Source organism: Rhipicephalus microplus, chromosome X, assembly GCF_043290135.1.
Source record: "Rhipicephalus microplus isolate Deutch F79 chromosome X, USDA_Rmic, whole genome shotgun sequence".
Classification (NCBI taxonomy): Eukaryota; Metazoa; Arthropoda; class Arachnida; order Ixodida; family Ixodidae; genus Rhipicephalus; species Rhipicephalus microplus.
Genome location: NC_134710.1, coordinates 271,623,828 through 271,636,111, shown reverse-complemented (window position 1 = coordinate 271,636,111; position 12,284 = coordinate 271,623,828). Strand labels below are relative to the sequence as shown.

Sequence of the window (12,284 nt, the reverse complement as noted above, 5' to 3'; positions counted from 1 at the left end):
TAAAAGTAAGAGACATGAATGCCAAGGAAAGTATGGGGGATATTGTTTGTATACTCGTGGACAACTTTTCTTTGCAATGAAAATAAAGCTACAGGGGCAAATTCATTGCATGTGTACTTCGCCAAGTAGTTCGATGCAGCTCACGTTTGAAATCGGAGTGATAACGCTGCCTGCAATTTGCTACGTCTGCTTAGACGGTCATTTGTCAGTGAAATTCGTCACAACTTCTTTCGGCGAGTTGTCGGAATAGCTGCTGAGTGACGAGCACCCTTCTAATCAAAGAGGAAGACGTTAATTTAGATGTGATGTGCACATAAAATGTGCAAAATGGTGATGTTTAAAAAACTAAAACAAATATGAATATCTCCTTGGTGCGTGTTGTGTCTCTTCATTAATGTAGAAAATGAAGTAATGTTGTTTTGTATGATTTTTCACGCGGAAAACATGGACACAGTTGTGGGACTATATTCATCAGCGGGGACACACGCCTCACTTTGGCTTCGTAATCTTTCTTTTATTGCCTAGAAAAGTTGTTCACGACTGTAGTAGTTATGGTATAAATGTGAAGGAAGTAAAGTGGACAATACGATACTGTGCTGCCGGCAGGGACAGAACCTGGGTGTACGTTGAGAAAAATGAGCTTGTGCCATCGTGCATGGCGCTCTTGTTGCAGTGTTGTTTACAGCTGCCAACTTCTTCCTGCAGGTTGAGCTTGCCACTGGCCAGTTTCCTTACCAGGATTGCAAAACTGACTTTGAAGTTCTAAGCAGAGTCCTTCAAGATGAGCCTCCTTCATTGCCTGATGATGGCACTTTTTCACCGGAGTTCTGCTCCTTCGTCAGGCAGTGGTTAGTTGATGTTATTTTGTGCAACTGGAGTTGTTGAAATTTGGCTTTGATGTTTTCTGCTTGTTTTTCAGCCTCACAAAAGACTACAACAAGAGGCCAAAGTACAAGAAACTTCTGGTGGGTAGTTTTGTGTGGTTGTCAGCTGGTTAAAATATTGATATAGTGTAGAAAATCTCTTTAATTTGGATTTCACTAGACAGGAATAGATGCTTGAATTAACTGAAGGATAAATTATTGAGAGTATCAATATACGTGTTGGTGTTTAACATCCCAAAACTGCAATATGGTCATGAGGGATGCCGTAGTGGAGGGTTTCAGACATTTTGACCACCTGCACCTAATTCTAAGCACACGGACCTCAAGCATTTTCTGCTCTGCCGAAAATGCCGCAGCCGGTATTCGATCCTGCAATCTTCAGGTCAGCAGTTGAGCACTATTCAGGCTATCAAGAAAGCAATAAACAAATGCATGCCACCAGCGTGCCAGGTTTGGCTACTTTGCACCAATTTGCTACTTTTTTTATGCCAGGGACGACATAAAAGTAAACTTCGCAACTTAGCTCTTTTTTGGCTACTTTCTTGTTCTCTCGATTTAATCAAAGCTATTGATATCTGGTGAAGTCACAGCACTAGTGTTCGAGTATATGGTATCAAACATGGCAGCCAAAGTGTGCGTCCAGCTCCAAACATTTAATTAAGCACTTTAATTATGCAGATAATGATCTCTAATTAAAGTGATAAGGGCAATTGCATATTAAGTAGGTGTAAGGTTCAATGATGGTGATCGGAAAATAAATCTAAGAAAAACTACCAGTTAAACTTCTAGTAAAGCAGACTTCTCGCATAGAAGAAAATTGTGTACGTGGCTGGCACTCCAAACTATTGCGTGAGGCCTCATTTTACGAATCACCCGTTGCTGAACGCGATTTGACACCTAAGTTGGAAGTGAAAGCAATCCAAAGCGCTCCGCTTCCAAGTTAACCTGCTCTTATCAATATTAGAAATTGGATATTATATTTCAAGTGAGCATTGGAAAACCTGGATACATATGGCAAAGGTGGCAACACGAGCTTGATCAACAGTTATTAGTGAGTACTTGTATTGCCACCTTTGCCTCTTGTATCCTGGTTTTTTGGGGATCACTTTAAAATGTCGTACCGACTAGTTGAACAATCAATTCTTCCAGGATATCCGACAAACAACTTCTAGCATTTATAAGGCTTAGGTGTGGATGGAGATCCTTGATTCGTCATCATGGGAAAAGTTATTCCAAAAGAGGCAACAATTTGTGCTTCAGTGCCAGCTACCATGATTTCTAATGCACTGATCATGCTGTAGTCTTTTTGTTTTGCCGTAACTTTAAGTCATTTCCAGAAAAAATAATGCAAGATGCGTAAATAGCCCTTTTATTTTCAGCAGTGCGAACACTACATCATCATGCGTGAAATGATTGCTGAAGTCAATAACTTGGGCTGTAATCACAACAAATATATTTTGAAAGTGTTAGTGCTGCACAGATCTACATGTTTACTAAAAGGTTTCTGCATTTAGTCATCTAAGTAAAAATGTGAAAGTAGTTTTAATACATTGATGACTAGTTTTGGCTACTTTTACTGCATGTGGCTCTTTCTGGCAACCCTGCCGGTATGGTTGTCTTAGTGTTAATCATGCCGTGTTTGCATTTTAACAGATGTCAGCTCTATTAAACGGTTTCCCAAATATTTCAAAATTAAGTGGTGTATGATGTTTTTTGTCACTCTTGTGAGCTAAAAATCAAGAAGTACTGTACATATGCACAAAACACACATTGAGGAAAAGTAGGCAGCAATCTTATGAGATGTGTTACTGAAATATTGTTGCAGGAACATGCCTTCATAAAGCGGTACGAAACGAAAGAGGTGGATGTAGCAGCATGGCTAGCCAGAGTAATGGACAACTCCCAAGATGGCCAGTGAGAAAAGGTGGCTGATAAAGGCTCCCATGGAAGCAGCAAGCAGATGCCAAATCGAATGCTTGGTTTAGTTTCCAACCAGCAGCGGTTTTGCCCTCACATGTCGACCCCCCCTCCTTTTTTTTGTCATGCAACTGAGGAGGATGGCACAGCACCAGTGTATAGGATCTACATAAGAGGCTGGCAGGTCATGCCCATTTTTCATAGCTGTCCATCTTGGTGTTGCAGTGTGGAGCAAGGTATATAGGATGCAGTGTACACGAGATACCAGAATCTGTGGCAATGGCTCACAGGTATCTTTCTCACTCATGCCCGATTCCCCCCCTCCCCCCTGATATTACTAGCTTTAATATCTTGGTGATACTGACACAGAATTCAGCAGATAAGAGAAGTCCAATTGGGAAGAGACACTGGCCATGTTTTAGCTGCTTTTTTTCAACTGGTCTGCATTGAAAGCTTTCAGTGCTTTCTGTGTACCTTGCTCCATGCAAAATTGCTTTTGCATAAGGCCCACTTTGGCTTGATGAGCAGTACAGTCATTTGGATGCTCCAGTGCCATTGCAATGTTGTGGAGTACGTCGCTTCTATTCTTTGTCCTCTGTTCCTGCTTTGAGGCCTAAGAAACACCATTGGCCACAGAAAACTGCTCACAGGGTTGAAGACCACGAGCAGGTACTGCAAATGTTACCAGCTGGGAGGATGAGTTGCGTGTTTTTTGTTTGCCTCTGACAACCACTTTCCCATGCAAAAGGAAGGTATCTTAATGTTTTTAGAAAAAGGTTATATTTACTCTGAACAAAAAATAATCGACGTGTTTTGCACAAGCCTGATATTTGACAGCAGGCATGATGGGCACTGCAGGGCTACATCGCAGCATGCAGAGTATTGTTCTCATTTTGATAAGTTGAGAATTTTGAGGCTATGCCAGTTTTGTAGTTTTTCAGCTGCTAAGGAATGTATGAGGCAATTTTTATTCCAGATGAGTTCAGGTTTTTACAAATCGACGTATTTTTATAGTGTGTAGCACCATTTTGTACATATATAATGTGTGTGTCTGTCTGTCTTTAGTGTACATTATAAACATTTTAATGCTGATGATTTTCAGTGAGATGAAAGGGAATGTAACTTTTCATTTTTTTACTCCTTACTGTAAATTTTAAGCTTCCTGTGTTACTACTGCAGCATATCTATCTTTGTGCGCAGCCACCATGCTCAGACAGGAAACATGTGATCCTGCTTTTTGTGGCCACTTAAGTGGCTTTGCATTAGGACCTTCTTTCAATGCATTTATTTTTTGTAAATGCTCATGAAAGCAGCCTGGTGCATGGTCCTTAGGACTTCTTATTAATGCTAAGCATTAGTTTGTAAGTGCCATGTCCTTCTTGCTAGTTGCTCACTATTGACAAAACAATTATTTCCTGTTGACTTTTTTGCTTTTTATTTGACTTTTTTTTATTGAGCAGGAGCATTACATCTTCCTTTCCACAGCTTTTTCTTGCCGAGGCTTCTATATTTTCCAAGAATTATCTGAAAGGAAGATGTCACGGCTGCATTAATTCTTATTTAGGTACTACAATATTTGCAATGTCTACGAACTATAGGTGGTGTATTGTACGACTCAAGATGGCACATGGAGGAGGGTCAACCGTTCGTTAGTATAGGAATAGATAGCACATGTGGATGTATGGTCCGTTCCACTTTCACGGGATGAAGTCATGAACTGCACCAAAAAGAATATGAAACTGAAATACTTTCTCAAACCATGGAAGCTCGCCACCTAATTATTTTCCGTAGTATGAAAGGTTATATTTTAGCTCTGTGACCAAGCATAAGCAATGCCTTGTAAAATCGGGTGCGTGCTGCAGAAAACTTCATGAACGAAGATTCACATATGAACTGAACGACACTCTGAAGTAGTATGCATGTGGAGCAGTCGTGCCTAATGAATTTGTTGCAGTACTAAGCCGCCAGCAAGTAGCGTCATCGCTGCTGCACAGGACTGTATGTTTAACAGGTAATGGCTTGCAAACATATCTCGTCATCATTTCATGCACAGTCAGAAATGCGGAGTTGCTTCTTTAACATACCACAAGCATTTAACATCCCATTCAGTAGTGCTTGTGTTGCAACCATGCTCACACTCTAGCCATATGCAATTCACTGCATTCGGATGTGGCCGGGTCTATCAGCAGGATTGAAACATGGATATCGAAAAAGATACGAACGTATGCTTTTCACGCCTAATGTTTCGACATTGTGCAAATTCGTCGAATAACTGTGCCGTGCGGAAGGTGCATGTGAAGTACAGGAGAAGTTAGTAGAGAGGCTTGAATTGTGGCTGTGAATGCACATTTGATTGCTCTGACCATTTTTCTTCGCTGGTCAAGCTAAATTGTGTTGGCAGCATACAGCACTCCATAATATCCACAATAATTGCACTACATGCAATGCACAAGAACTTTTCTTTTATTTTGATTTTGCTCAAGGATATTATACATCAGATACAGTCAAAGGGTCTTACAAGCATGAAGAAAGTAAAACACGAGGGGATGTGAGGGACAAGTCGCTACTCACGAGTTAGCAGCTGATCGTTCATCATTGCTGTCACTCTCAGTGCTTTCACATAGCCTTCTACGTCCAGTGAAAAATTCTCGTCGTCATGGCTTTTTTCAACATCACTGCTGAAAGCGATCTGAAGAATTTCTGCCGCCAAACGAATGTCATGGAGAGGTCGGTTTGTTAACTGATGCAGGAAACATGCAAAGTAGTACGGTTTTTTTCTTGGTAATGCCTTAAAAGGGCCCTGAAACACTTCTTCAAGTAACCTTGGAATGGAATCGCTGGGAGAGCTTATTGCCTCACAAACTCAATGCCGCAAAAATTTGAGGATTCCTTTCAATGTGAATGGAGTTACAAAGATTTGTTGCATGCTGCAAGTGCATTCTCTCTTGTCCTGACGAAAGCGCTGGAAGATAAGCAGCGAAGGATGGCAGGAGCAAAGAAAATGCGTCACCTGCACCTCGATACCTTTTTTTTTTCTCTTCGAATGCGTGGCTTCTTAAGTGTGATTGCGCGTGCGCACGTGGACAAGTAGCAGCCTCCCACGGCGATCTTTGTAACGACTGAGTGCATCATGTTCAGCCAATAGTTGATAGATGGGCTTTTTACAAGTGATTTTTGAGCGTCTTGCGTCATTTGTCGAGAAAAGAGAAAGCAATTTTTAGCTGACTTTGATAATTTATTGTGAATTCGAGGCCGCGTGCTGCGCTATAATATTTGGCTCGCGTGTTCTAGAGAGCCTCTACTATCGATCAGCAGCATTTTCTGACTATGCTCAAAAAGTGTTGCAGGGCCCTTTCAACACTGAGGCTAGCACAGCCAAACAAGGGAGCGATTGCGTGCCGCTGCCTTACCGACTTTCCTCACAAGGATTCTCATGAATTACGCTTAGCAGCGCGACAGTTTATGGGCATTGCGAATAATTTGCTCTTTACACAAAGATTTACTGCTTGGTTGCCTTCTCTGTGACACCTGCTTAAATGCTTGAATGCCTATAGGAATCACTTTTCTCTTATACAGTGTGTAAAATTACTACTGCTCTGTTACTGAGCAGAGATTCCCACGGCAAAAATCTAGCAGTGTCTACTTTTTTGGCCAGATAAGCCATTGTAGGGTGGAGTGAGACGCATATGTTTTAGACGTTTGGGCGAGAGCTTTTTTACACTTTATTTAGTAATTGAAAAGTTGCTGCCCAAGGTGGCCCCAGTCCTCTCGCTTCCAGTCCCTCTCTCTGTGCATGTTTGTGTGCTGTCCTTGTCCTTCTGGTTATTCTTTCTGCATTAACGTCAATGCTGCTGAGGGCTGTTGCAGATAGGCAGGTACAGTTCGTCGACGTAATTTAAATGAGATGTCCTGTGGCATTTTGTGTGTATTGTTGTGCTTCGGTTACCATTTGCCTTTGTGTCCTCAGTAGCTTCAGTTTACTATCATGGAGCAAAATATTTCACCCCAAATCGCATTTCGCTTTGCAAGGCTAAGGCTTTGACTGGTTATTGCTTGAACTAACTGGCGCATTAACTGTTCTGTAAACCTGGTCCTTTGTGCAACTGCAAACGCCAAATAGGTTACGCCCGGCAATTTTTTTTTTTTCGTGTACCTTTGCCTGCCGAGACATTGAAAGCGTCTCTGAAGTTTTTGTTGTCGTATATTTAAGGAGGCATTTTTTGTGAGGATTCAGGCGTTCTCCAAAATGAGTTGCCTCCGCCGGCTCCTTTACACTATTTAACTATGTGTGCCTGTTAAACAGGTTTAAGGGTATCCAGTTTTTTGCTGTTACATTACTTGGCCAGGCCAGCCTTTGTGATATAGATGCTTGTGGAGGTAGGACAACTTTTTGTTCACACTCTGCGCTGGTCTTCAACCCTGCGGGAAGAACTGTACAGCCGTATTTATGTATAAACACAGCTGCTTGTGACTTGTCTTGTTTGACCAGGCTAGGATCTTCTCTTGCTCTTGATGCGTTGTCCTACTTAAGTCCCCCCTAGCCAGCTGCTTCCATGTTTTTGCTGGGAAGCAGCATGTGCAGATGTGATGTACATAATGTTTCACAACAGTGTGACGTATATATAGTAGATGATTCACATACTATTATGATGTAAATATGATTGAATCGTGTGTAAGTAATCCCTCTCTGTCGCATGCAAATGGAAAAGTCTTGTCGAGTAGAGGGGCAACCTGTGTGTGCATGTGCTTTTTTTTTTCTCCCATTGTGAAGATGCGGCTAGTCAGTTTTTCTATGTTTATTCACATGCTGCACGGAGTGATGAGCAGCAGTCATTACATGACTGCTACTTTTGTGTGCAGTCATGCATACACAACCTCTGGAGACTTAATTTAGCATATGGCTGGGTGCCCATTGCATTGCAACGTCTTTAGTTTCCTTTTGTGCCATCCATCATATGTGTGCAGGGGCTGTGATGCTTTTTTTTTTTTTACCTCATTCTTTGTGATGAGTAAGGCACACTAGGGAACTGGGATGGAGTTTATGCTTAGTTGAAGTGCGACTAAAGTCTGTGTAATTTAAAATGTGCATGTAAAGTGGTGTTCATGTTCAGTGAGGGGACGCTAAATATTTCAATTTTTTTTGTCCTGGTTTCACGTGGTGCAAGGTAGTTTTTTTTTTTTAATGCTGCTGATGTGGCACTTGAAGAGACTTTAAGTAGTACAAAAGCCACACATTGTCATACAAGACATGTCCGTGCTTTTAGGGGGGTGAAAGTGGCTTTGTTTTATATGAATAATAATAATTGTTGGTGTTTTAACATTCGAAAACCACTATATGGTTGTCAGACACACCATAGGGGTGGGCTCTGGAAATTGCAAGCACCTAAGGTTCTTTAATTTGCACCTAAATCTAAGTACATAGGCTTCAAGTATTTTCACCTCCATCGAAGATTTCATATGAATGTCTTAACAGTACATGTCTCAGTTGGGTGGCAGCATTCATTACTGTTTAAAGCTTAGACAGGTTATGTGATGCTGTGCGAGGAGATGTGCTTGCTTAAATCTTAAGAGGATGCAAGATCTGTGCCACCTTTCCAACTGTGCTAGAGTCCCCTCAACGAATGTCGGTGTTGTCACATGCTTGTTTGGTGAGCGTTCATTTCCGCGAGTTGTGTGCGGTATTTTTTTTCTTCTGATTCAAGCATTGTGCAGCAAGTTATACGGGGCAGGCTTAAAAAGCATTGTGGATGCATTGTTTCAGTGTGTAGTAGATGCATGTGCACTTCAAACTGTCATATCGTATTCTCTTGTTGCTTCAAAGTGTCTGGTTGTGTTTCTTGTCAAATTTACGGGTTGTTTCTACTGCTCATTTTTCGTCGTGACCATAGTAGAGAGACACCATAAAAAAAACACCGTGGTTTAGGGTGGGCTGTTTTCGTGCATGTTAAGCAATTGGCAGTGAATGGCAACTGCTCTCTACAGTCGTGTACAACTATAAAAGGCTGGCGCATTTCGGCCTCCAACGCGGATGCACAGAAGCCTGCACCAATAAATGCGTGCTCTAGCTGTCGCAAGCCCGGCGGCGGTGACCCCTCCGTGTGGCATAGCCAGATTTTTTAATGGGATGGGGGTCAGCTGTCTTTATGTGCGTGCATGCATTTGTATGTGTGGGTATGCACAATCAGAGTAGTGGTCTGACACGAATTTTAAAAATTCCCCGACCGAATTTTGTTGCATCTAGTTCGAATGTGCCGAACACTTTTCTGCACTACTAACTTGGGTACCAAGACCTTCGAGCCATGGCCGCAGCGCCGTACTCCTGTAGTATGATTGATTGATATGTGGGGTTTAACGTCCCAAAACCACTATTTGATTATGAGAGACGCCGTAGTGGAGGGCTCCGGAAATTTTGACCACCTGGGGTTCTTTAGCGTGCACCCAAATCTGAGCACACAGGCCTACAACATTTCCGCCTCCATCGGAAATGCAGCCGCCGCAGCCGGGATACGAACCCGCGCCCTGCGGGTCAGCAGCCGAGTGCCTTAGCCACTAGACCACCGCGGCGGGGCTCCGGTAGTATGCGTGGCTGGCTTACCACTGCTGCGAATGGACCCACGGTCACTATCGACGCAAGCAGTAGACGCGATCATAGCCACAACGCACTTCTGAACGCAAGTGCGCGGCCAGCGCACACAGTAAGATAAGCTACTGTTTGCATCAGCTGCTCACTAAACCGTTGTCGCTATATCCACGCGAGCATGTATGGTAACCGAGGAAACTGAAAGCACAAGTGCATTCAGCGCTTGCAGAGTCTAAGGGATGCTGCCTGCCGCTAAGTTCGCAGACGGAACCATGGTAAGCGCGATCATGGCAACCACGCAGTCCCAAAGGCACGTGAGCTACGAACGCACAAGGGCTGAAAACGAAACTGCCTTTTACTTCAGCCACCGCTCTCAAAAATGGGGTCGCTGTGAGTGCGATTGCCAATGAGACTAAGCAGGCCTGAAGGTATGCGCTATCGTGGCGTCAAAGAAGTAACAAGACTCGAAGCGTTTTGGTGCGCTCCAGTCGTTTGCTTATAACTCTTGTGAAGTTTACTTTGGCTCGTTTTAAGTTGGTCTCTAGTGAAGCTTTCACATGCACGTTCACGCAGCTGCCATCCCTTAGCGGTCGTCCGTTCGCGTGTGCCCCGTAAAGGCATATTGGGGTTCCAAAGTGGATTTCGCTAGTTTTTTCGTGGCATGAAATTTCGGGTAAAACAAGCATTTTTGCTCCCCTTTGAGGTTCGTATCGCGGGTAATTTAGTGCATTTCGTGAATGCAATCAGCTGCCACTGTGCGCTCTCCTGGGCAGAGGAAGTCTTGCCTTCTATAATGGGCCAGAAACCATACCTCGGGCCTAGTGAAAAAACATGTTGTGGAAAGCAGACACTCCTACTAACAACTGATCTAAGTCTTGCAGTCGTGTGTGGCAAGGAGAGTTTAGAAGTGGAGCGTCAATTTCTCAGGCGGCCTTTTTCTTAGCGAGTCCTGTGCTCAATCTGCGAGCTAACGGCGCCTCCTGCTCGGCGTCGCACAATGGATGGCATTCTAACGGCCAAATTCCAACATGAATCATAGTTTGGATAAAATACGCCTCTTGTCATCAGGTGCCGCCACGTATTTTTTTCATGCTCAATAGTCTGTTAACATTTCACAGCCTCACCAGCGTGCAGGAAAACCAATAGGGAAAAGCGATCGCATTTCATCACGCGCACTGGCGTATCTTCTTTACCCTGTGCCATATTGTGTAGTTTCTTCGCGCTCGTAGGGAGGAGACAAGAAAGCACTTAGCGACAAATCACTTTGGTCGTTTTTGATGGATTCCAGATATTTTTGCGGCAATCGCTTTTTGAGTAAGCTGATACTGAGGTCATACAATGATTACTTGGAAGAGTGGTTCAGGCCCCATTCAAGTTGCTACCGACTGTAGACAGTTGCCCTCTTCCTTGGCACGGAAAGCCTACAGACGTAAATGCTGAAGCGTGCGAGACCACGCATGTAATTATTTTGATGCTGGCTCTGATATTTTTTGTTTATTTATTTTATTGATGTTATTTGTTGCTGTTATAGTAAATGTGAAAAATTGACAACTGGGCTTTAGTTGTGCTGCCAGGCCTGCATGGGATGTGGTTGCTGAATTGGTGCGAAGGCGATTTATTCACTGTGTTCAAAATGTTGCCACTGCACGTGCTTTTAGCTTCAGCAGCGTCCCACCTACAGTATATCTGTAGCAGGTGAGGCAGTTTGCCTTGCCCCCTCTCTCAGCACTCTTATGGTTCAAAGTGCACTCGTGCTGCTTTTGACATGCTGTTTAGGAAAGTTGACATCATAAGCTGTCACTGCAGGAATCTTACCAATGAAATGTTGGGGAATAATTCGTGCTTTGTAATTTCCCCTAATGTGGTTGGGTGTTGGTCTGTGTGGTGCCTTTTTATCGACCTTATCATGGACTGCATGGCATTCAAATGTTCTTGCTGTTTTCGTGTTTACCAGGAATTTTTTTAATGAACACAAATGTAGCCTTTTAAAAAAATTCTGTTAGAAACTGCAACCTAATGGCCACAACGAATTCAAGTCATTGTGTCCTTCTCGTGTGTACCAGTGCATTATCCTTTGACTGAGCTGGGAAAGAACATGACTGAATCATCCCACTATAGATTTGAACTTGAATGGCACCTACTGACATCAGTGGGCGAACCTGATGCTTGCAGATCATGGATAGTAATTAATGTGATGGTGCCGCTGTTTATTTTGCAAGCTGTTTCTTTTATCAAAGTGATTTACAGAAATTATCTTCGAAGGCTGCTGGAGAGAGCATTTATTCAGGCCTTTTTTATTTTGAACTGGAGAACAATTGGGTTCTCTACCATTTTTTATCATTATGTGACTCTCAAGCAGTTTGTGTGACCAGTGTGCATTGTCACGAGCCGAGGGCATGATGTACGCAATCTGCCTCCATCTGGCAGTGCCAACTGTGATGCATTGGGCATTGTGCCTGCCCTGCTTGCCTGCTGGTTCCCTGTAGCGAAATCTCGACTGATGTATGCCCTTGTCGACGAGTGGGGCTCGATTGTTTTGCAAAGCGCAAATAAAAGTGGCATTCTGCTCTTGAACTAGTGGTTGTTTGTTGTTTCACAGTTTTAAGGTGAAAGCCCTATATGCTTGATTAAACGCGAAAGACCATCGGCGGTGTCAATGTCAATGTGAGTGATGCAAGATATCATGCGATGACATCATCATGATGTCGGAGACCGCCCTAATTTGTTACATCATGACATCGTCGCTTGGTCAAAGGGGGGCCGATACTGGAGGCCGTTCAAAACTAGGCACAGTGTGAAAAGCTTGCGATGCCTACAATCCTAGAGGTCTGGTGCAGAAGGATGGATTTGTAGATTGAGAAGGAAAAGGAGGCGGCTTTCGCTTTCGACTTGTCTCAAGGCGA

At 43.3% G+C, this 12,284-nt stretch overlaps 1 protein-coding gene across 1 annotated transcript in view; it reads left to right on the top strand.

Annotated features, from left to right (window-relative positions):
* The window catches only part of LOC119161503 (dual specificity mitogen-activated protein kinase kinase 7), a 65,161-nt gene extending 53,206 nt beyond the window's left edge, over window positions 1-11,955 (top strand). Inside the window, exons 7-9 of the mRNA XM_037414022.2 lie at window positions 706-848; window positions 920-965; window positions 2,710-11,955. Coding sequence (XP_037269919.1) covers window positions 706-848; window positions 920-965; window positions 2,710-2,802 — 282 coding nt within the window. The 3' untranslated portion in view covers window positions 2,803-11,955. The remainder of the gene's footprint in view (window positions 1-705; window positions 849-919; window positions 966-2,709) is intronic.
* Window positions 11,956-12,284: the final 329 nt, after the last annotated feature.